The sequence below is a fragment of the Phoxinus phoxinus genome (genome assembly GCF_949152265.1).
Source record: "Phoxinus phoxinus genome assembly, chromosome: 7".
In the NCBI taxonomy this organism is placed as follows: domain Eukaryota; kingdom Metazoa; phylum Chordata; class Actinopteri; order Cypriniformes; family Leuciscidae; genus Phoxinus; species Phoxinus phoxinus.
The window spans coordinates 27,555,830-27,577,215 of NC_136882.1; the positions used below are offsets into that span (position 1 = coordinate 27,555,830).

Below are 21,386 nucleotides of genomic sequence, written 5' to 3' on the forward strand. Positions count from 1 at the left end.
ACTCCGCTCCTTCTGCATGGAACTTTTTGCAAAAAGATTTGAAATTATCTGAACTTATTTCCTTAAATACTTTTAAGTCCAGATTGAGAGAACCTGCAATGACCTGTTTAAATTGTAAATGTTTTTAATTATTTGTATTGTACAACTTTTATAAATGTAATTGACTGTGTTTATGCTGCCTCTTGGCCAGGACTCCCTTGAAAAAGAGGTTTTTAACCTCAATGGGACTTTCCTGGTTAAATAAAGGTTAAATAAAAATTAAAAAAAATGGACAGAATTTCTAGGCGCAGCCAGGGGCCGGAGGGTGTCTGGTTTGGGAACAACACGATTTCGTCTCTGCTCTTTGCAGATGATGTTGTCGTGTTGGCCCCATCAGACCAGTACCTTCAGCATGCACTGGGATGGTTTGCAGCCGAGTGTGAAGCGCCTGGGATGAGAATCAGCACCTCCAAATCCGAGGCCATGGTCCTCAGTCGGAAAAAGGTGGCTTGCCTACTTCAGGTTGGTGGAGAGTTCCTGCCTCAAGTGGAGGAGTTCAAGTATCTTGAGGTCTTGTTCACGAGTGAGGGAAGGATGGAACGGGAGATTGACAGACGGATCGGTGCAGCTTCAGCAGTAATGCGGTCGATGTACCGGTCTGTCGTGGTGAAAAAAGAGCTGAGCCGCAAGGCGAAGCTCTCGATTTACCGGTCAATCTACGTTCCTACTCTCACCTATGGTCATGAGCTTTGGGTCATGACCGAAAGGACAAGATCCCGGATACAGGCGGCCGAAATGAGCTTTCTCCGCAGGGTGGCTGGGCGATCCCTTAGAGATAGGGTGAGGAGCTCGGTCACTCGGGAGGAGCTCAGAGTAGAGCCGCTGCTCCTCCACATCGAAAGGGGTCAGCTGAGGTGGCTCGGGCATCTGTTCCGGATGCCTCCTGGACGCCTTCCCTGGAAGGTGTTCCAGGCACGTCCCACCGGGAGGAGACCCCGGGGAAGATCTAGGACACGCTGGAGAGACTATGTCTCTCGGCTGGCCTGGGAACGCCTCGGTGTCCCCCCGGAAGAGCTAGAGGAAGTGGCTAGGGAAAGGGAAGTCTGGGCATCTCTGCTTAGACTGCTGCCCCCGCGACCCGGCCCCGGATAAGCGGAAGAAGATGGATGGATGGATGGATGGATGGCACGGATGTACCAATAGGCCTACAAATAAAACGTGTCCAGGTAACTAGAACATTCGTTTTGTTCGTTTGTAAAATAATAATAAATAATAATAATAATAAATTTTATTTAGAAAAGCGCCTTTCAAGGTACCCAAGGACACTGTACAAATTGGTATAGTCATGGAAAAATACAAAGAACTACTAAAACAACAATACATCTACATTCATGGCTGAATTCACTAATAGTACGAACAGTACAGTCAGATTAGGACCTAGATTACATACAAGGTACATATAAAAGACAGATAAAAATATATATTAAAAAAACGGAAAAAAACCCGGGTAAAATTCAATAAAAATAAATAAAAATAAAAAGACATCGAAATCAGAGGGCTGACAGGAAAGCTAAGCTAAAAAGATGTGTTTTTAACTTAGTTTTAAAAGTGGATATACTTGTGCTTTGGCGAATCACAAGCGGCAGAGAATTCCACAGTTTAGGACCTGCGACACTGAAAGCCCTGTCACCCATGGAGCGAAGCCGAGATGTGGGGACTGCTAAGAGACATGTATCAGTCGAACGAAGGGCGCGGGATTACAGGTATGGGGTGAGGAGATCTGATAGGTAAGATGGGGCCAAATTATTTAGGGATTTATAAACGAGGAGAAGGATTCTCCTCGTTTATATATAAATCTCCTCGTTTATTAAATAAGAGGCGATCTAGCGCTGAAATTTGTTTTAGTTTTTTAATCAAGTGATCAAAGTGCTCGTTGCCGCTGCGATCAGTGGCGCGGATACAATGTTCTCTTGTGTCTCGCGCACACGCTGCACTGTCTTCACTCGGACGCGCGCTTCAATCCGTTCGAGACCCTCTATTCGTTCCGTGAAATCACAAAACAAAATGCACACAAACGTGTCCCTGCTTGATATACAACCACTGATAAACATAATCGGTTTTGATGAGAGAGAGAGAAAAACTGTAGCCTACACTGACAACATATAGGCTATTAGATCTCATTATACGACCAATTAAACCCAATGTAGGCCTACTATTTAAATCGATTGCTGCATTACACACATTAGGCCTACACATCAGGCCATCTTTTCTCACTCTCCCTATTGGTAACACAGCATTAAAGCGCATTAAGCAGTTTTGGGAATATTTTGGGTATTTGCGAACCAAAGAACCAATAACTGTTGTCAAAACAGTAAAAGTTGTGTCCAAGGAAACAATAGCAATGTTTCAACCAGCAAACGGCGAAGTGCTGGGAAAAACAATGGTAAAAAGACTGTTGATTCCCCCTGCTGGACAAAGACAGGTTCAGCATCCTAACCAACTTTCTGCTTTGTCATGTCTTCTCCATTGTCCATATATTACAATGAATGAATGCCCTCAAAAGAGGTAACATGTAATATCCCCTGAAATATTGCTGTCAATGCACTATTAGCCTACGTGTGCAAACAGTAAGAAAAGAAAATCTGATTGCTTGTTGTTGCAAAGAATAAGTCAGTTTGTATCAAACATGAAAAGATCATATTTTCATTTTGACACATTTTGTGCAGTGTGAGGTTCTCAATCCAGAAAGCAAAAGGCAAGTAATCTAAGTAAAGAGCCTTATGCATAGCTAACATGGCTGTGAAAAAAAAAAAAAAAAAAAAAAAGTTTGTCTAACAAATTATATGTTGAATCAAATAAGAAAAAATATTTCTAAAGCCACTTTTTGTAATGTCTATTTGATGCTTTTGATTCAACACAATAATGACTTTAAATTATCTTTTGGGGGTCATTTCTCAGCCGGATTTAATGTTTGATTAAATTGCAATTTATATACGATTAATTAATCAGCACATCATGTAATTAGTTAGATTTGTAAAAATGTAATTGCTTGACAACCTTAGTCTCAACATAACAACAACAAATGCTTGGCTCAGCATTCAATCACAGCATCCAGAAACTGTTAATACACAATCTGATATCTGGCATGTCTGGACTTTGTCTGCTCAATGTTTACAAAGCCTTGTGTTACACAGAACAGTCCCAGATTTGATTCTTTCTGAGCTGAACCATCTCTACTCTGTTCTCTTAAGAAAATATATCGGTATGTAATATTGAGCAGAGCTCCGAGCAACAAATGCAAATGCAAAGTTATAGGCTTGTGTGGGAGGGAAAATTGATTCATGTGAGAGGAAAAAAAGCTGAATGCTTACTCAGACCCAGATGCAATCATTTCAACATCTCAGATCAATTTCAATGTTTCTCTGCGTGTATAACCCCTTTACTCTTGTCAATTAATTAAAGTGGAATCTGATCTAGAAAATATAATAGTTAATCAACGAGAAGGGTCATATATTATAATTATAATGACTGAAAACTGACAGTCTGCCAACTGTGAAATGAACGAGGAAGAACATTTTAAGCATTGGTGCAGGTGTGTTACTGTATAGGCAGGAATGAATTTACTCCAAGCATTATTCTCTGAATTCCTGGTCCTGCCTTGCAGATGCAAAAATCACACCAGAGGATTTCCAGTTCATCCCAGAAAACACACACACCGTTTCTATATTTGTTTCCATTTCCATTTGCTTACTTATATTAGGAATATTAGGAATATTTCTTAAAGGTTTACCCTTTTTAATTACAGCTGAATTAAACTGCCATCTCACACTACTTGACATACGCGCCCCCTCGTGGACTACTATGTTCGCGTCGGAATAAACCAATCAAAATGCATGAAAACTTGGAGCTTTAACAGACTTCCATGGTGGGTGCAGCGCGCGATGTGCTCTATTTTTGCAGACACATTAAGTGATTTGCATTTATGCAAACCTACAGGAGTTATCGACGGACACGACGCACAATAACATCACGCTTCTTCATGTAACCAAACATCTACATTACACACTGTACAAAAAACAACGCGTCGGAGTGCGTGGAGCGACACTGTGGACACGCGTGGATCTGTTGCCATGCTGACGAAAAACGAGATTGTATCGTTGTATCTTGAAGGATTCAGAGGATTTGGTTTTGTGCTGTCCAAGCTCAGTGTGGTGAGCGTCTCAGGATGATGAAGATGCGGCACCTGTAACCTGCCGAGTCTCCGGTTCCAGTCAATTTAACGGTAGGCGATTCAGAACGCTGGAAGCGTTGAGGCAAGGGTTCTAAATCTTTTTATTTCGATCCACTGTGTTCTTGTGTTGACTTCCTGGATCATTTATTTGACAGAACTTAGTTGGACATGGTGTAGCGTGTTAAATGGTAACTGAAAGGTAGCTAATAGTTTCAACTGTAGAGTCCAACTATTCAGTGTTTTCAGATCCAGCCAGGCTGAACTTGACGATTTGATAAAAGCATAGTAGCCTATATAATTATTGTATTGTAGGCTATACAATGTGATGCAGTAAGTATAAATAAAACAGCAGTAAAAAATCAGTCTTATTTGGACATTTTGGAAGTAAACATTTCTATATACAGTAGTATATTAAGAAGCATAAAGCCAGCAGATAAATTCAGGACAAATAATATTTTTTTCATTTTTAGTATTTTGACGCCTGTTGCAATGTTTTAAGGCATATATTACTTAAGTTACTTGATATTCATCTGACTCCTTTATCCAAAGTAACCCACAGTACAGTAATTACAGGGAGAGCCCCCCTGGAGCAGTCTTGGGTTGGGCACTTCCCTCGAGGGTGCAATGGTTAGAGGATTCATGGATCATCTGTAACAATTTGGTCCTAAGACCTCTGGGCAGACAGCCTGCATCTTCTTTATCCACTCCACTTCCCCACCCCCACCACATGTTGTTGTTCAGTTAGTTGTTGATTTAGACATTGTGTAAAAAACACACTGTCAGCACTGTATTTGTTGTAATGAGGTTGCTGGCTGTTGAGGGAATGCACTTCTGTTTTGTTTTATGGCTTCTAATAAATTGCAGACATGTGATGTGTATTTAGGGCAGCAATCTGGATCCTGTCCATGAGTTCTCACTCTCTTAAGAGAATGTGTATGGACAAAGGAAGAGAGACACTATATGACATCATGCATCTGTGTTTAAACTTTGACCCCAAACCCTAACTCCTCCCTTATTCTCTCTCTCTCTCTCTCTCTCTCTCTCTCTCTCTCTCTCTCTCTCTCTCTCTCTCTCTCTCTCTCTCTCTCTCTCTCTCTCTCTCTCTTTTTCTTGCAGTCAGCTATTTCACTTCATGCCCTGACATGTTGAGGAGCAAGAGGGGAGGAGATAAAGGACCAGAAAAACCGGTAAGCAGCTGGGAGCCGGGGAGAATATGCGAAAGGAGGAGCAGATTTCAGTCTGGCCAGCAGAACCATAAGACCTGCGAGGAGGAAGATAGAAGCAACAGAAAGACGTGACGAGAGAGAATACATTTGAGACTAGTGAAGACTGCCACGGAGAAAACCTAAATGAAAAACATGACCAGTGTTTATGAAAGGTGAGGTTTGTTGTGTTTCTCTTTCACTCTCTGTCTTTCATTCTATCTTTAATTTTATTTCTTTATTGCTTAGGACAATTTAAGTTGAGGGTTGAGTCAGCAGCTTAACTTGCTTGAATATCCAAGCTCTCACTTTCATGGGAGTTTGACAGATACGTTCTAACCCTCTTTCTATTTCTGTTTCTCTCTCAACCTTTCCTTCTCACATGTCATGGGCGAGTTAAATGCCAAGCTTTCATTTAAAGGTGAAGGGTGTAATTTCTGTGCCGCTAGCATCACCAAACGGAGTTGCAAAAATAATGACCGTTTTCAATCAGTAAAAGGATCCATGCTTTTTGAGCATAATAGGTAAAACAGCACCACCTGAATTCGGGGGCTTGGGAAGATGTTTTAGGTTGGGGGTGCTTTTTTGTTTTGTTTTTTTGGGTGAGGGGATCACCACATTTGAATGAGAAACAATATTGAGTCTATAAAACACGTTAGACATCATGAAGCACACCAAGCGAATCGGTGAGAACACTCGTTTAAACAGCATACACACTGGGACATTGGACTGCACATCACATTTTTGACATCAGTGATACTGCTTGCAATAGTAATGCAACGGGCCGGTCTACGGGACATGCATTAGGCTTTTAAATAAAAGATTTATTGAGCTGTTTACACTGTCATTTACAATAAAAAATCCTGCACAACAACAGGAAATAAAAAAATTAAAACAAAAAAACTGCCTACAAGGTGGACTTACACTCAGGAGTAGAGCGGACGAACACTGCAACGGTCACAATATGACGTCACTCTCATACAGTGTATAAGTGTGTATTTAAAAATAATAATAATTCAACATAAACAACACTTTTTAATAGCCCACTTAAAGTGTTTATTATACCGGTAAATTCTGTAAAACAGCTGCAACTCCCTCAGCAACCCTACTTCCCACGCCCTTGCCAGGATTGCATTGGATTTATATTACAGCCAGAAGTCATTCATAAAGTGACCCAATCATAAATGAATTTCCCTGAAAAGTTGAAACACTGTGGTATTATGAAAACATTCACAGCAACATTGGCTCAACAACCATTAGTTGGGAATGGCACAATCTGTTTATACAACCAATGGAACAATTAGACAATTTAAGTGTAAGCCATTATTAAGAATTGTACTATTGTTTGTATTGTTGTTATTTAAAAAAAAATATTATTTATAGAATTTTAAAATACTTTCCTTTGTAAAAAAAAAAAAAAAAAAATTCTATATGTTATTATATGCTGACTTGTATGAAAGGTGATACACATAAAAAATATTATTATTATTATTATGACTTGTTTCTGCATATTAATTTGGGTTAGGAGAAAGTATTTAAACATTGACAGAATTACACCCTTCTCCTCCAGCTTTATGTTTGTTTTGTCTTACAGGGCTGAGTAGCAGCATGACTTGGACCTACGGGATTGCAAAATACAAACACACCTGCAGCCAACAGTTATCTGAGGACACTCTCTCTGACTCTCCAATCCGGAAACCTTTCAATTTGCAAATAGCCCAACGCAACCCTCTGCTCTTTCTGTGTTAACTGCAGTGCAAACATCGAAGGTTTAAAGAGATTCTAAGAGCACCTGCTTCGCTTGTTCTGTAAGGGACTATGGAAGAAGGTGCATCCTCATGGTCCGTCCCTGTTTATCTCCAGAGGGCCAGATGAGGAGCATGTTGCCCAGCTTGTTACGGGGCCGGCGGTTCTACTGCCGTGAATGGGCTCTCGAGAAGCTACAAAGATGGCTGGAGGCGCGAGATGCCGCCAAGGCTGTGGAGGGAGCGATCCATGTCTCTCCAGGGGTCCTAGTGACTGGGGGCCCGGGCACGGGTAAGACGGCCCTCTGCACAGAACTGGTTTGGCCTCAGTCGGAAGCATGCAGGGCGGCAGGGTTTGCATCCCGGTGTTTGGCCTGGCACTATTGCCAGCGAGAGGATGCAAACAGTATTGAAGTGTGGAGATTTGTACTGGGGCTGGTTGAACAGCTGAAGGAAAGTCCCCTACTGGGACCAAACTATATGAAAGTTATTAGCAGTGCTGCTATTTCTGCTGTCCTGGAGCCCCTCCACTGCCAAAGAGCACCTGATGACACTTTTAAAAGGTTGGTGTAGATCTATCACAATTTATACATTGCAATGTCACAATATTATATGTTGATTACAAGTTTTTTTTTAAAGAGCATGTGTCTTCTGAAATGTATTGTATGAAATTGTATGAATGAACACATACATTATTTAAATAAATAATAATTACAGAAATTGTTAGAAGAACCTTAAATATTAATGCAATATCATGAGAAAAAGAATCACAATTTATATCGGTATGTCACAATGTATATAAAACTGATCATTTTTCTTCTTGATTCACAGTAACTATTAGATTTCTTCCTGAAAATCATGTTTTTAAATAATGTACAAAATGATACAATTTTAATAGAGATTGTTATATCTTAAACATTCACTATTTTAGCAGTTCTAATAACCACTTTTTCTTTACTCAGAATTTCTCACATTTTTCTGTTGCTTTTGCTCTGCAACAAATCACTCCCTGTTCAAGAACTCTTTGAACTCATTTCTTTCTGCCTTTAGTTCTCCAAGCATTTCATGTTTGCTCTCCAAGCATTACTTCTGTGAGAAATCCCAGATGTTTCACAGCTAGGCCTTTGGTGTACCTTACACACTCCCTCTGTATTTCACATTGTTTGTGCAAGGAAAGTGACGCTTCAGTGGGGCCTTTGAAACAACAAAATGTCTAAGTCATTTAGAGTGTCAGGCTTCAGAACATTTTGTATTTCAACAAGGTAAAAAAAAAAAAATCAATTCAACCTTAATTTCAAGATGTTTTGTGTAAAAGGTAAATCGTCATTGCAGAAGTCACTTGTTTTGAATGTAATCCGCACCACTTAATCTTGATCTTTAAAAAATATCTATATATAGATAATGTAAATGCCTCAAACGTTGTTCTGTTATTGAGTAAAGGTCATAAACTGTTGAAGCACAACCCAACTGACATGTAGACATGCACATTACCCTTATTGTGCTTTGCATGTAAACTGTTTTGGAGCCATGCTGAGGGCTTATTCAATGTTTTGTGCATATGACATTTTGGAGAAAAAAGAAAAGAAAAAAAAACGGACAATTTCAAAATCATGCAAACACATTTTTCTTACATTTTCTGGTTATTTATAATAAGCTGATGTTTTTTTAGTGGTTGTTATGAATATAAATGCACTCAGTGGCATCTTGCTTGAACAAGGTTTCTTTTATTGTTTCGTACCAAACCCTCCCACCCCCTGTATTCTCCTCCTCCGATCGTATTTTTCGTCTGGTGCCCCTCAGAAAGACTCTGTCAAAGGCAGGAAAGGGGACTATTGTTCTGCTTTTCTGCCACATATATTTATTTATTTATTCCTCAAATTGCAATAATGATGCCTATTCACAGTTATCACAATAGCCCAGCGTTCAGTGCAGATGGATGACGCTATTTACAACCTTCAGGGGGAAAATAGGGGTAAAGACTGAGAATCGTGCCACTAGTGTCTGGAGTTGGTGAGGTCGCCATGCTGACAGCTTTCTCTATTCTTTCTTTTTTTTTCCTCTTTTCAGTGTTTGCTCTTACACTAGTTCTTTCAGCTTCCCCTCACAGATCTGACGTACAGGCCCACATTTCACATTTGCCTTACACATGCTGACAAACTGCTGTGATGTTTTTCTCTGGTCCTGGCAAGAGATTGTAAGAAGAGTTAATTTAGCAGTGAAATGCAAGTGTCAGTCCCTGCTGTATTCAACATGCTCTCTGATGTACATAAGCTATACTTAACATTGTCTTCAGAGTGGAGATCACTTGTTGTCTTATAAATAATCTATTTATTTTATCTGGACATGAACTTTTGTCATAAGGAAATAATTGTCTTTTGTCAGTTTGAGATAGAGATATAGTTGTATTAAACAGAAAATGTCTCTAAGAGTATTGTATTGAAAAGTAGATAGCTAAATGTTTTGTCTAGCGAAATTGAATTGTACTTATTATAGCCATTGTAACATATTCTCAGTTTCATTGTAACTCCTGTAATCTTCTGGCCTGACCATGACCACTACTCTTTAATTGCGTCCTCAACTGAAGTAAAAAAAATAATAAAAAAAAGTGTCACATAACTGTTCTTTTGAGCTTGATCTCTTAACCCTGATCTGTTTGATATTTTTAACATGACCATTCCCGGGGTCAGGACAAGCCCATAGCTTGTCTTTGTGGACAGAATGAGTCAGGAAGTACATTTATTAGGTTGCTTAGCTCAAGCTGTGATCTGTGAGCATGTTAAAAGGGCATTAGCTCAACAAATGATGTGAGCCCACGTGTTGGAGATAAGGAACCGATAAACACAGCATGCTTGTGATTATAAATTTTATGGCGGGAGTATGAGAGAGGAACTTCAATCCGTTTCCGCTTTGCTATTAAAAAAAGCGAGTGTGGATATTCATTATTATCAAAATATGAGCTATGATTATTCTATAGAGAACGCAATGCTTCCAGTTTTCAGAAAAAAAAGAAGAAGAAAATGTGTGTGTATATACATATATATATATATACATACACACACCTCTCATTGGAAAATGTTGAGATTTATTTATACACGTATAGCAGTGGCGGGCCGTGCATTTCACACCTAGGCCTTCAGTGATGGCCAACCTGAATTAATAACGAAAAACAGTGAAATTCCTGTTTTTATTTTGCACCGGCAGTTATAGGGTTAATGCGGTGAGTTCGGGAAAGGCTGGGTAGAGAGAAACGAGCGAGTGCGTTCGGCTGGCTACAGTGGTTCTTGCGTTCTGATTATAAATTCAGAAAAGGAAACTCCCTTGTCTTGCCCTTCAATGGTTACAAAAGTATTAATGTTTGAAAAAAGAAGTTGTTTCGATCATAAATTTACAAGAAAAATTAGGAAGAAAATATTATGCACGGACAAAAACGGGGGCAAAAAATTCATTATACTCACCAAAACTACTGCCTATTTTTTTTGACACAAAATCCATTCTAATTTATTTCCTCAAAAAGACTTGAATTACTTGGTTGTACAGGTTGTCTGTGCTTTTCAGTCCCAGCAACCTTTTCTATCGCCATCGAGGTTAATGTGCTGAAAGTCAAGTCTGTCCCGACGTATTTCTGGCATAAGTTTTAAATGGCTTTAGTGCTGAGAGTGTCTGCTCGATAGAAGTAGTAAACCGGGAAAACACCGCAAAACATGACGATGTGTAACGTTACAGCCGACACAAGCTCTCACACAGATTTTTAAACGATATCAATGAGATCAGCGCGACTTTTGGCTTCAAAATCAGTCCTGGCATAACTTTACATTGCAGTCCGTTCTGTTTTTACCCGGACAGATCGACAGAGATCCGTGACTCTGCGTAAGCTGAATAAAGCTGAATAAGGGATTTTTTCCGGTAGGTTTGAACCTGCTGGTGGTCGAGGAAGGAAAGAAACATTAATTTGTGGGTTGAAAAACTATTAAATCTACAGGAATATATTTTAGTTTACACAGTTCGCTACTGATGCGGTTAGCTATCTCTGACTACCAGTAATAATAGTACACGCTCTGACCATCCAATCAAAGGGCGTGAAAATGCTTACGTTATTGTGTGCCTGCTAGATAGCCCCGGTGCATTCAACTCGAAATCTGATTGGCTTATTAAATCTGACTGATTATCTGATTGGTTAAAGCAACAGTTTCATTGCCATTCATTTTAAGCTACAGGCGCCCGCACTATCGATTCTGAAGGCCTCGAGGCAGATATATTTGACCTGGCAACACATGATGGCTGAAATATGATTGGATAAAAGCACTAAAATAAACATACACTACTGGAAGCAGCGCAACCAAGAGAAAAACTATGACATTACGAGAATGGACTATTGGGAATCATGTAATACTCATTCATAAAATATATATATTAAAGTTCAAGTCAGTGATTCTGATAATGTTTAGGCCAGCAGAGAAGGCCTTGCTGGCCCTGACGGCCCACCACTGACGTATAGTATAAGTGTAGGTAGTTCAAATTGATTAAGTCATTTGCAGTGCTTCAGTAGTAGATGGTTGCTCCTGGGCTCTTTGACACAATTTACTACATTTACACAAACATAATCCTGTTCCAAACTCATGCCATTGATTTAGGTATCAAGATGCTTTAGGTTGTATGCGGACGCTCAAACTGTGTTTTGGGAAATCAACGTGGTTTGTAGTTGTCTGCATATTAGGCTGGGATAGATGAAAGTATTATATTACATTTAAGTGTTTGATTAAAATGGCAATCATATAGTGAGTGAAGTGGATCAGTAATATGAGTAAGACAGATAGGCAGTGTTGGGCAGTAGCGTCGCTACAAGTAGTGACGCTACTAGTTTAACTACATTTCTCAGTAGCGTGGTGGTAGCGTCGCTGTTTTCTGGATCAAATAGCTTTTCAGTAGCGAAGCTCTTTTTTTTATCAAGTAGTGCGGTAGCGTCCAGCACTACACACAAGCTACATTTCCCCAAGCATTTCTAAAGTTCAAGCTCATATCGGAAATACAACTGCTAAGTATCACTGATCCTGAATCAGTAAGTGACGATGACTTCTTCATGTTTTTTACGGCGGTTGGCAAGGACCATATTTCATTCCCGCGATGCGGAAAACACGGACAGAATCACGGGATCCAGAATGAACGCACGGTTTCATTTATCACACACTCAAACACTCACTGAGGCATGCATGACGCTCGCGATGTTTTCAGCCTATATGAGGACATTCATGCATGAACTTTATCCGCTCTGAGAGTCACCTCAGCAGCATTTTAGCTTTATTTGAGAAAACTCGACAAATCATAAACAAACACAGAGAAGAGACTCAAAGGTCTACACGGCAACCCGTCAAAATAAAAGCATGGTTTAACCTTTGAAGAAAGTTTTGCTTAAATCATTGGTTATTACAATTAAATTAAACCATTAAAATGGAATCAAGAAAAGAAAAACAAAAAGAAAAGAAAATTTGGTAAATTCTTTTTTAAAAATTCATAGTGCCCTAAATCTTATTTATTTTAATATTTTAATAGATGATTGTTAAATTGTATAAGTTTCATGGTTTCAATTAATTAGACATGCATTTTGATTACTAAAATTGTATTTAACCATTAAAATGGGAGTCCAAAAATATTAAAACGGGAAAAAACATAATACAGAAAAAAAATAAAAAATAAATAATAATTTAGAATGTGAAAAAAATTATTTAAAAAAATCATAGGGCCCTACAATCAGCTTTTAGGTGCATTACCACCACATTCTGCTCCGGATGTGGACATCACGTACCAATCTCAATCCTTGAGCTGACCCGTGAGAAATTTGCTTAATGGAAAGATGCACACACTCTCAACACCTGGTTTTGTTATACTTTTATATAGTTATTATTATTATTATTATTATTTTTAATTGGTTTTGAACAGTTTGTGAATAAACAATTGAACTGATAAAGTATGCCTGCCTATCTGTTTGACTGACATTATGTTTAAAAATTAAAAAAATGAATTAAAAAAAAAATAGCTTAGAAGTAGAAAGCTACTTTTGCCATATTACTGTAGCTTAGCTTGCTACTCTTCCCAGGGAGGAGCTTCAGTGTAGTGAAGCTGAATTTAATGTAGAGTAACTGCTAGCTTAGCTCACTACATTTTCCAAGTAGCTTGCCCAACACTGCAGATAGGTAATTATGAGTCTGATAAAGCAGCACCTTCTCACTGTCTACTGGTATGCCCTGGAAGCAACAGGAAATCACTGAGCTTCCATAACACTGAGTCACGATGCCTCTGCAACCACACCTTAAGTCAGAAGAAGTGGCGGCCAAAAAGAAAGAAAGGCTGAGTAATAAGAAGGTTTTTTTTTTTTTTTTTAAGAAAACATCCAAAGAACTCCCAGCATTTTAAAGGATGTTGTTGGTTTTTATTTATTTTAAATAAATGTCACATGATTGCATTCTATACAAAACAATGGCACATTTCTGAACTCTTGTTTTGATGTCAGATAAGCTCTGTTTTAGTTCTGAAATGACTTTCATTCATATGTGATGACATCTATTTCCTATTTCCAGTTTTTAAAATGATTGATTTTTTTTTTTTCATTTGCTCACTGTTGTTTAAAGAAATATGTATATCCTTGCTTCTCCTTCCTCTATTCTTCTGTTTCTTCTACCAAACTATTTTTGCCCTTTGCCCTCACATTTTTATTAAATTAAGACTTTATCAGTGTCTTGCAGGTAAGGTTGATTCAGTAAAAAAAAAAAAAAAAAAATCATATGTCTGTGTGGTTAAAGATGGTTTGCTACTAGCAGTGGTCACTTGCTATCAGTGTTCTAGCGGAATACAATCAATTGGGTTATGCCTTTTGTATAATATATTTTAAACTCCTCCTTTGGTTTTTCTTTAGGGCAGTATTAGAGCCTCTCATGTCCTTGACACCACCAGCTCACAGTGTGTTTATTGTGGTGGATTCGCTGGACTGTTGTGAAGGTAATGGAATTGGAGAACGGTCAATATCAGGATCTGCCGCCACTCAGACTATTGCAGAGCTCCTGCTCAGATACATACAGCTCCTGCCTCCCTGGATCTTGCTGGTCTGCTCTGCACGCCGACAGAACAAAGCCTTATGCAAGATGTTCTCAGGTACACACTTGGATGATTCATAAACCCCTTCATGAGCACTGAAATGTGAGATGATTAGCTTTACTGCTTTCTGTTGTAAAATGTTCATCTGTCTTTAGAAACATTTTTAGTAACAAATGAATAATGTTCTCCACACTTGTATGACCACCCAAACATATTCAGTATTGCCAAACATACAGCTTATGACTGTTTGTTCTTATATCAGTATATTATGGCCGGGTCTTATGAGATGAGGCTCCCATAGCTCTTTGTGGTTGACATCTGAAGTATAGCGTTAAGAGACTACAATCTTTTGTACAGTAGTTGTGTGCATAGTTTCATGAGGACCATCATGTTTTACCTCTGCTCACGAGATAAAAATACTGGAAAGAAACTAATGTTGTTGGTCTATACAATTTGCTAAAAAACATATTGCAATTATTCTGACAAATGCTGCAATTGTAGTTATGATAAACATCATACTGCTGCTGCTTAGATACCAAGAACAAAAGACTTTGGCTTTGCTGCCAATAGTAAGAAATACTCTTTAAGGGTGTTCAGACCTGTGTTCTCTTTAAAATAAATTGTATGCTACTTTAATTTGTATTGTAACTTAGAGCAGCAAAAAAAATGTAATACACAAATGTAAAAAATATGGTGAAACTACACTATTCATAGTTTTCACATGATGTCACACCCTTATAGGATTAATAATAATAATAATTAGTTACATTTATATAGCGCTTTTCTGGGTACTCAAAGCGCTTTACATAGAAGGGGGGAATCTCCTTAACCACCACCCATCTGCCCATCTGGATGGCAAAACAAGTCTTTCCTCCTAGTACTAATGTAGTAAGTGATATAAAAAAGACCCAATTACGGTGTACACTCAAGTAGATGAATCCAGAATAAAAATGCAACGTGCGGTTTCTCATTTAAGCAGTTTTCCATAGAAGATAAACATGCTCGCCTTTATATAGTATGCATCATCAAAAAGTTTTATACTAAATTTTATCTTTAAAAATATTTTTTCCGCGTTAAGCCCTATAGAATGTTCCACTGTTTTTAGTAGTTAAAATACTGCAAAAGATGCTGTACATGATCACAAGAGTCCAAAACGTGCTTTTTGTTCACTTATTTTTGTTTTTTCTTTTGAGATGGAAAATGGTCAGGCCTGTAATGTTTTGCCCTCCTGGTGTCCATGCCATTCACGTGACTGAAAACTATGAATAATGAGACTGACATGCAGTTGTGATTGTGTAGATAACAAACAGAACATGCTGCTGACTACATATTTAATTAAATCACATCTTTTTGTTGCATGAGACAATTTTGAAGCCCTAAAAAAACTCATCTTGATGCTTTATTCATTGTTGTATCTTATTTTGTCTCTGATTTTGCTGTGTAAACTGCTCTGATTTTATCTCTTGCTTTTCTACCCTGCAGGTTTTAGGAGGTTGTGTCTGGATGACTTAAGAAAGCCTGCAACTGTACGAGATGTACAGCAATATATCCTGCGGAGGCTTGATCAGGACGGGGCTTTGAGAAGACAACTTACACCAGATACGGCTGAAATGCTTAATCTTTTGCACATCAAAAGTGGTGGATGTTTCTTGTTTCTTGAACGAGTACTAGATGGTGTTGCACATGGTCTAGTTGGACTTAGAGAAATTCGGGACATTCCTGGCACACTAAATGGCCTTTACCTATGGCTCTGTCAGAGACTCTTTCCTAGAAGTCTGTTTGTCCATATTAGGCCTTTGCTAAATATCCTTTTAGCATCCCCACAACCACTAACAGCTGATCAGCTCTACACTATTGCTAGAAGCCGTGACTCCTACCTTGGGATTGGAGACTTCCAAGCACAGATGGGTGCTCTGGCATCTCTGTTTGTAGATGGCCCTGAGGGCAGTAAACTCCTCTTTCACAGCAGCTTTGCAGAATGGTTAACTGATGTCAAATACTGCACACAGAAGTTTTTGTGTTGTGTGAAGGATGGTCAACTTTCTCTGGCCATGTCCCTCTCTTTTCGAGCCAGTAGTTTGGGTACAGAGGAGACTTGCCAGCTGGCCCACCACCTCCTCAGCAGTGGAGTCCATCAAGGGGAACCATCCCTCTTAGCACTGTGGTTGCTATGGACTGGAGTTCCATCTCTTAATAGTGCCAGAAAAGACTGTTCTTCTAATGTGCCATCACCTCCTCATACACCTGTATTAGTTCAGCAAGATGTACTTCAGCTCTTAATGAAAAGTGGAATTTACCCTGCAAGCTGTTCCCCTGACAATAGCTCCAGTGTGGGAGTTCACTGTGTTGGGGGAGGAGGCAGGATAGTTCGACGAGCATTACAGAGGGAAGACTCTGTGAGAGCTCTTCTTGACAGTGGCATCAGTGTGAACCGTACAGACCCATCAGATGGACGGACTTTACTAGCATCTGCAGCCCATGCTGGACTTGTAGATGTAGCTGTATTGCTGTTATGCCGTGGAGCTGACCCTTCAGTGAATGACAACCAGGGGCAGACTGCACTGACGCTTGCTGCCAGACAAGGCCATGCTGGTGTACTACAGGTGTTGCTAGAGTGGGTGCAGGACCAAGGGAGCAAGATTCCTGCAGCACAGGCCCTGCTGGAGCATGTGGACAGTGAGGGATGGACTGCTCTTCGCTCTGCTGCATGGGGTGGCCACAAGGAAGCTGTGCGTCTACTTCTGGAAGCTGGGGCAGAGATTGATGGGTGCGATTCAGATGGCCGGACAGCCTTACGAGCAGCAGCATGGGGTGGACATGAGGAAATTCTGTTGACCCTCCTTAAACATGGTGCTGAAGTAGACCGTTCAGACCGTGAGGGACGTAATCCACTAATAGCTGCAACCTACATGGGTCACAAAGAGGCAGTGGAAATACTTTTGGATGCTGGGGCTGATTTGAATCTTGCAGATGGGGAAGGACGTACTGCTCTCTCTGTTGCTGCATTGTGTGTGCCGTCGGCAGCTGGAGGACGAGGGCATGGAGAGGTTGTAAATCTTCTTTTGGAGCGAGGTGCTGATCCAGAACATAAGGACAGAGATGGAATGACCCCTTTACTACTAGCCTCTTACGAAGGGCACGAGGAAGTGGTTGAACTCCTCCTGGAAGCTGGAGCTGATGTAGATGAAAGTTCTGGAGCTCATCCCTCTGCTGTCACTCCTCTTCTTGCGGCTGCAGCTATGGGACATGCTGGTACAGTTAATCGTATGCTGTTTTGGGGGGCAGCAGTGGATGGCATTGATGGAGAAGGTCGCACCGCTCTCTGCTTGGCTGCAGCAAAGGGTAGCATTGAAGTTGTAAGAGCACTGCTGGACAGGGGTTTGGATGAGAACCACAAAGATGATCTGGGCTGGACTCCACTGCATGCTGCAGCTTGTGAAGGTCACAAAAGTGTGTGTGCAATATTGACAGAGCGAGGTAGCATGGCACGTGTGGGTGAGCTTGATGTGGAGGGTCGGAGCCCTCTAATTCTAGCAGCACAAGAAGGGCACTGCAGTACAGTCAGGCTGCTTCTAGACCGAAAATCACCCATTGATCATCGTGCATATGATGGACACTCTGCACTCAGTGCGGCTGCTCTGCAGGGACATCGGGAGATTGTGGAGTTATTGATGCGTAGAGGGGCTGATACTGATGTCCGTGATGCTGAAGGAAGGCCTCTTCTTTATCTACTGGTCCTGGAGGGCCGTTTAGACATGGCCACCCTACTCATAGAAAAAGGTGGTGTCCCTCTGGAGTCAAAAGATGCAGAAGGGCGAACTGCACTCCACGTAGCAGCTTGGGGAGGAGACTTGGAAGGTATTGAACTGTTGCTGAAATATGGAGCTGACCCAAATACAAGAGATCTTGATGGTCGGCCTCCTTTGCACTCTGTGGCATGGAGAGGTCATGCAGCTGCTGGCAGGCTGCTCCTTAGGGCTAAAGGTCTCAATGTAGACCTGGCTTGCAAACAGCAGGGTGCCACAGCGCTTAGCATTGCTGCTCAGGAGGGGCATGCTGAAATTGTAGCCATGCTTTTAGAAAAAGGTGCAGAACCAGACAATGTGGATAATTATGGTCGCAGCCCAGTAAAGGTAGCAGGAAAACAAGGTCATTTCACGATTGTGCGACTTCTGGAAAACTATGGTGCAAAGCCCTTTTCAGGTCTCATACCGTTTTCACTCAGTGGTGCTCCTAACACCTCTCACCTTTCAGCCCTAGTCAAGACCCGTGTGTCTCTTAGTTCAGGAGAGGTGGGTGTTGATGGAGTTACAGCCACATCTTCTCCATCTTCGACCTCAGTTTCTGCCTCCTGTTCCCCAGCTTCGACTGCAGAGCGTTTCCACTCCATACCTGCCTCACAGACTTCCTCCTCCACCTGCCACTCCCATGCCACAGTACAGACCGTGCCTGCTGACAGCCTAAATTTCATCCAGCAGATACAACAACATTCACTTTCTCGTTCCCGCAGTCGGCCATCCACCTTGCCTCTTCCTGGCTCAAATCCTGCCAGTCTTCAGGGCAGAGCATCTAGGCATAATCAAAAGGCTGTACCCAAGAGCAGTCCCACACATGAACAGTGCACCTTCACTGAACTGCCTGACTCAGAAAACCCCTTAAAAGGGTTTGGATCAATGGGGGATGGTAACTACCTCTTAAAATCTAAAACTCCTTACATCATAGAGGATGTGATTGAGAAGAGCCACAAACAAGCTGGAGGAGTTGATCTAAAGTGGAACTCTGTTATGGCTTCCTTGGGGGTGATGCCAAACCAAGAGGCCCCAATTAGACAGACAAAAATTAGGGAAAGCCCCCCTTTGGGGTATCCACCTTTTCTCATCCAATCCCATGGACAAAAAAATGACTGGGGGGGGATTCAAAAGACATCCATGTCTCCAATCATTGACCTTTCAGCTATTTCCCCACATAGTGCCTTACCTAATGAGTCTGTGTTTAACATGACAACTACTGACCCCGAGCTGAATCTCAAACAGGCAATTAAGCTGCAGTTTGAAGGGCCGACCAGTGCAGCACTTTACAAGCGGGAAACTCCGCTCTGAGGTGAGGCATTTGAGTTTCACACATACAAGAACAAAATATTTAATAGATGACAAATGTAATTATCTTATTATATTAAATCTGTTATCTAATAAATGTTAATTTTATTGATTAAGATTTGTATGTATGTCCAAAATATCAGTTTTATCAGGCAGTTTTTAGATATGCCAGATTGAAGTATACCACACTGTACTTTGAGCTGACTTGGAATGTCTGGAATTCTAATGACAACTTTGTCTGTTGTAGGCAAACCTGGGCATTTAGGATTTCAAGGAGGTGAGGGTTGTGTGGGTAATCACTGCACTGTGTGGGAGATGTTAAGAGTAGAGGAGGATGGCAGATGAGAGTGTAATAACACACTGACCTCCACCTCTCTTTAACCAATTGACCCCAAGGCACAAAAGAAGAGGGAAAGGCCTAGAGGAACCTGAGTTCAAAGGCTCAAGCTGTGTACATTCCAGAGCTTTTCCTCCTTATGCCGTCACAATGGAGAGCAGCTGGCACTCTCTCATACTCTGTCACACAATTACAGGAAAATATATTTACATTCAGAGGGACAATTATGGATATTTCCTCTGCTGGTGTTGTGCATTTACAAAAGTTGACACATGTACCCCAGGGATTTTTGTGCACATTATAACTCGGCATGAATGAGAACTTTTCATAGACTGAACAGTTGTTCACTCTTTTATCTTCATACACGCACTCATTGTGCTCAGAAGTTAGCCTTTATTTTATGTTGTTCAAAAGAATGTGGTCAAAATTGGAAGGTATCTACAATTAAAATATTAATTGTCTGTGATGTTCAGTACATTGCTCTGGTTTACACCCAGGCTTGGACTTGCTAAAAAAGGGCTTTTCAAAGCGCCACTGTCGCTTAGTGGCATTATATGCTAGACCAAGTCATTAGCAATGTTTGTGCCCTTTAAATATCTTTCAGGCCATAGATGTGTCACTACTTATTTACCTTGAATTTTTTATTTTCACGTACTGTCATTATTGTCAACAGTAAACCAGTTGACCTATCAGCAAGGCAAATTAACATTTTAAAGCTTCATTCCAATTTAATTGTATAGAGAGATGGGAAAAAGAAAGTGAGAAGTTATTGTTTTAAAAGCAGACAGAGGTTGTTATGGAAGGATGTATAAGTGACTCAAATACATGTTTATCAGAGAATGACTAGATTTTAATGGAAGCAAGGTCATTAAAACCTTATAGGTGTGAAAGGAAGAGAAAGTGATGTGAATTTAACTCATTGCCATAGGTAATTTATAGTGTTTTGTATGTTAAAATTTATTGAGATGCACTAATTAAAACAATGTATATAATTTTGTGTCTTTGGAGTGTATGTAAGTGTATTACTCGCCTCACTTTGAGCAGGACTCGAATTGGCATCTCCGGCATGGGAGGCGATTACCATTTTTGGATTGTTACGATTTCATTTGTTATATTACAAAATAAACGAAATCATAAGAGATTCATAGTATAGTTTACCCCAAAATATCATTAATTCACCCTCATGTCTTTGGAAAAAGGTATGGTTTTCTTTCTTTCATGGAACAGAATTATTTTGACAGAGTTTTTGTTTTGCTCTGTAGTATACAGACATGTAAACAGAGTTTTGAAAATTGTGGAAGGAAAGTGTTTTAGTTTATAACTTTTAAGTTTTAGTCATTTACTTTAACAGAAACATGAATGTGGAGAAGGACATGGATATTCATGATTAATAGAAAAAAAAGATTTGAGATGTTTTCTGTCCTTTTGCGTTGGTGTGTAGCCTATATTTCCCCTATTGTTTAAATGTGAAAATGTCACACATTCTTCAGTGAGCTTTTCCTTATTTGTACATCCTCAGTAATGGTTAACTCTTGTTACTTCTCTTCCTCTCTTCCTCTCTCTCTTACACACACACACACACACACACAGACACGTCTCTCCCTGTGAGGAGTATTTTTTATTGCCTCTCTAAAGTTTACTTGCTACTTTCGTAAACCCCCTCAAATCAAACAACTGTGGCTGTGTGCAACAAGCAAAATTCTGCTACTC

General features: G+C 40.2%; 1 protein-coding gene across 1 annotated transcript; it reads left to right on the top strand.

The window, feature by feature from the left end:
- Positions 1 to 3,820: 3,820 nt before the first annotated feature.
- ankrd50l (ankyrin repeat domain 50-like) lies at positions 3,821 to 20,832 on the top strand. The gene is made up of 6 exons (XM_079619927.1): positions 3,821 to 4,261; positions 5,327 to 5,588; positions 7,007 to 7,720; positions 14,065 to 14,300; positions 15,726 to 19,343; positions 19,587 to 20,832. The coding sequence occupies exons 3-5, from the start codon at positions 7,251 to 7,253 to the stop codon at positions 19,340 to 19,342; spliced, it is 4,323 nt and encodes a 1,440-aa protein (XP_079476053.1). The 5' UTR covers positions 3,821 to 4,261; positions 5,327 to 5,588; positions 7,007 to 7,250; the 3' UTR covers position 19,343; positions 19,587 to 20,832.
- The last annotated feature ends 554 nt before the right edge of the window (positions 20,833 to 21,386 follow it).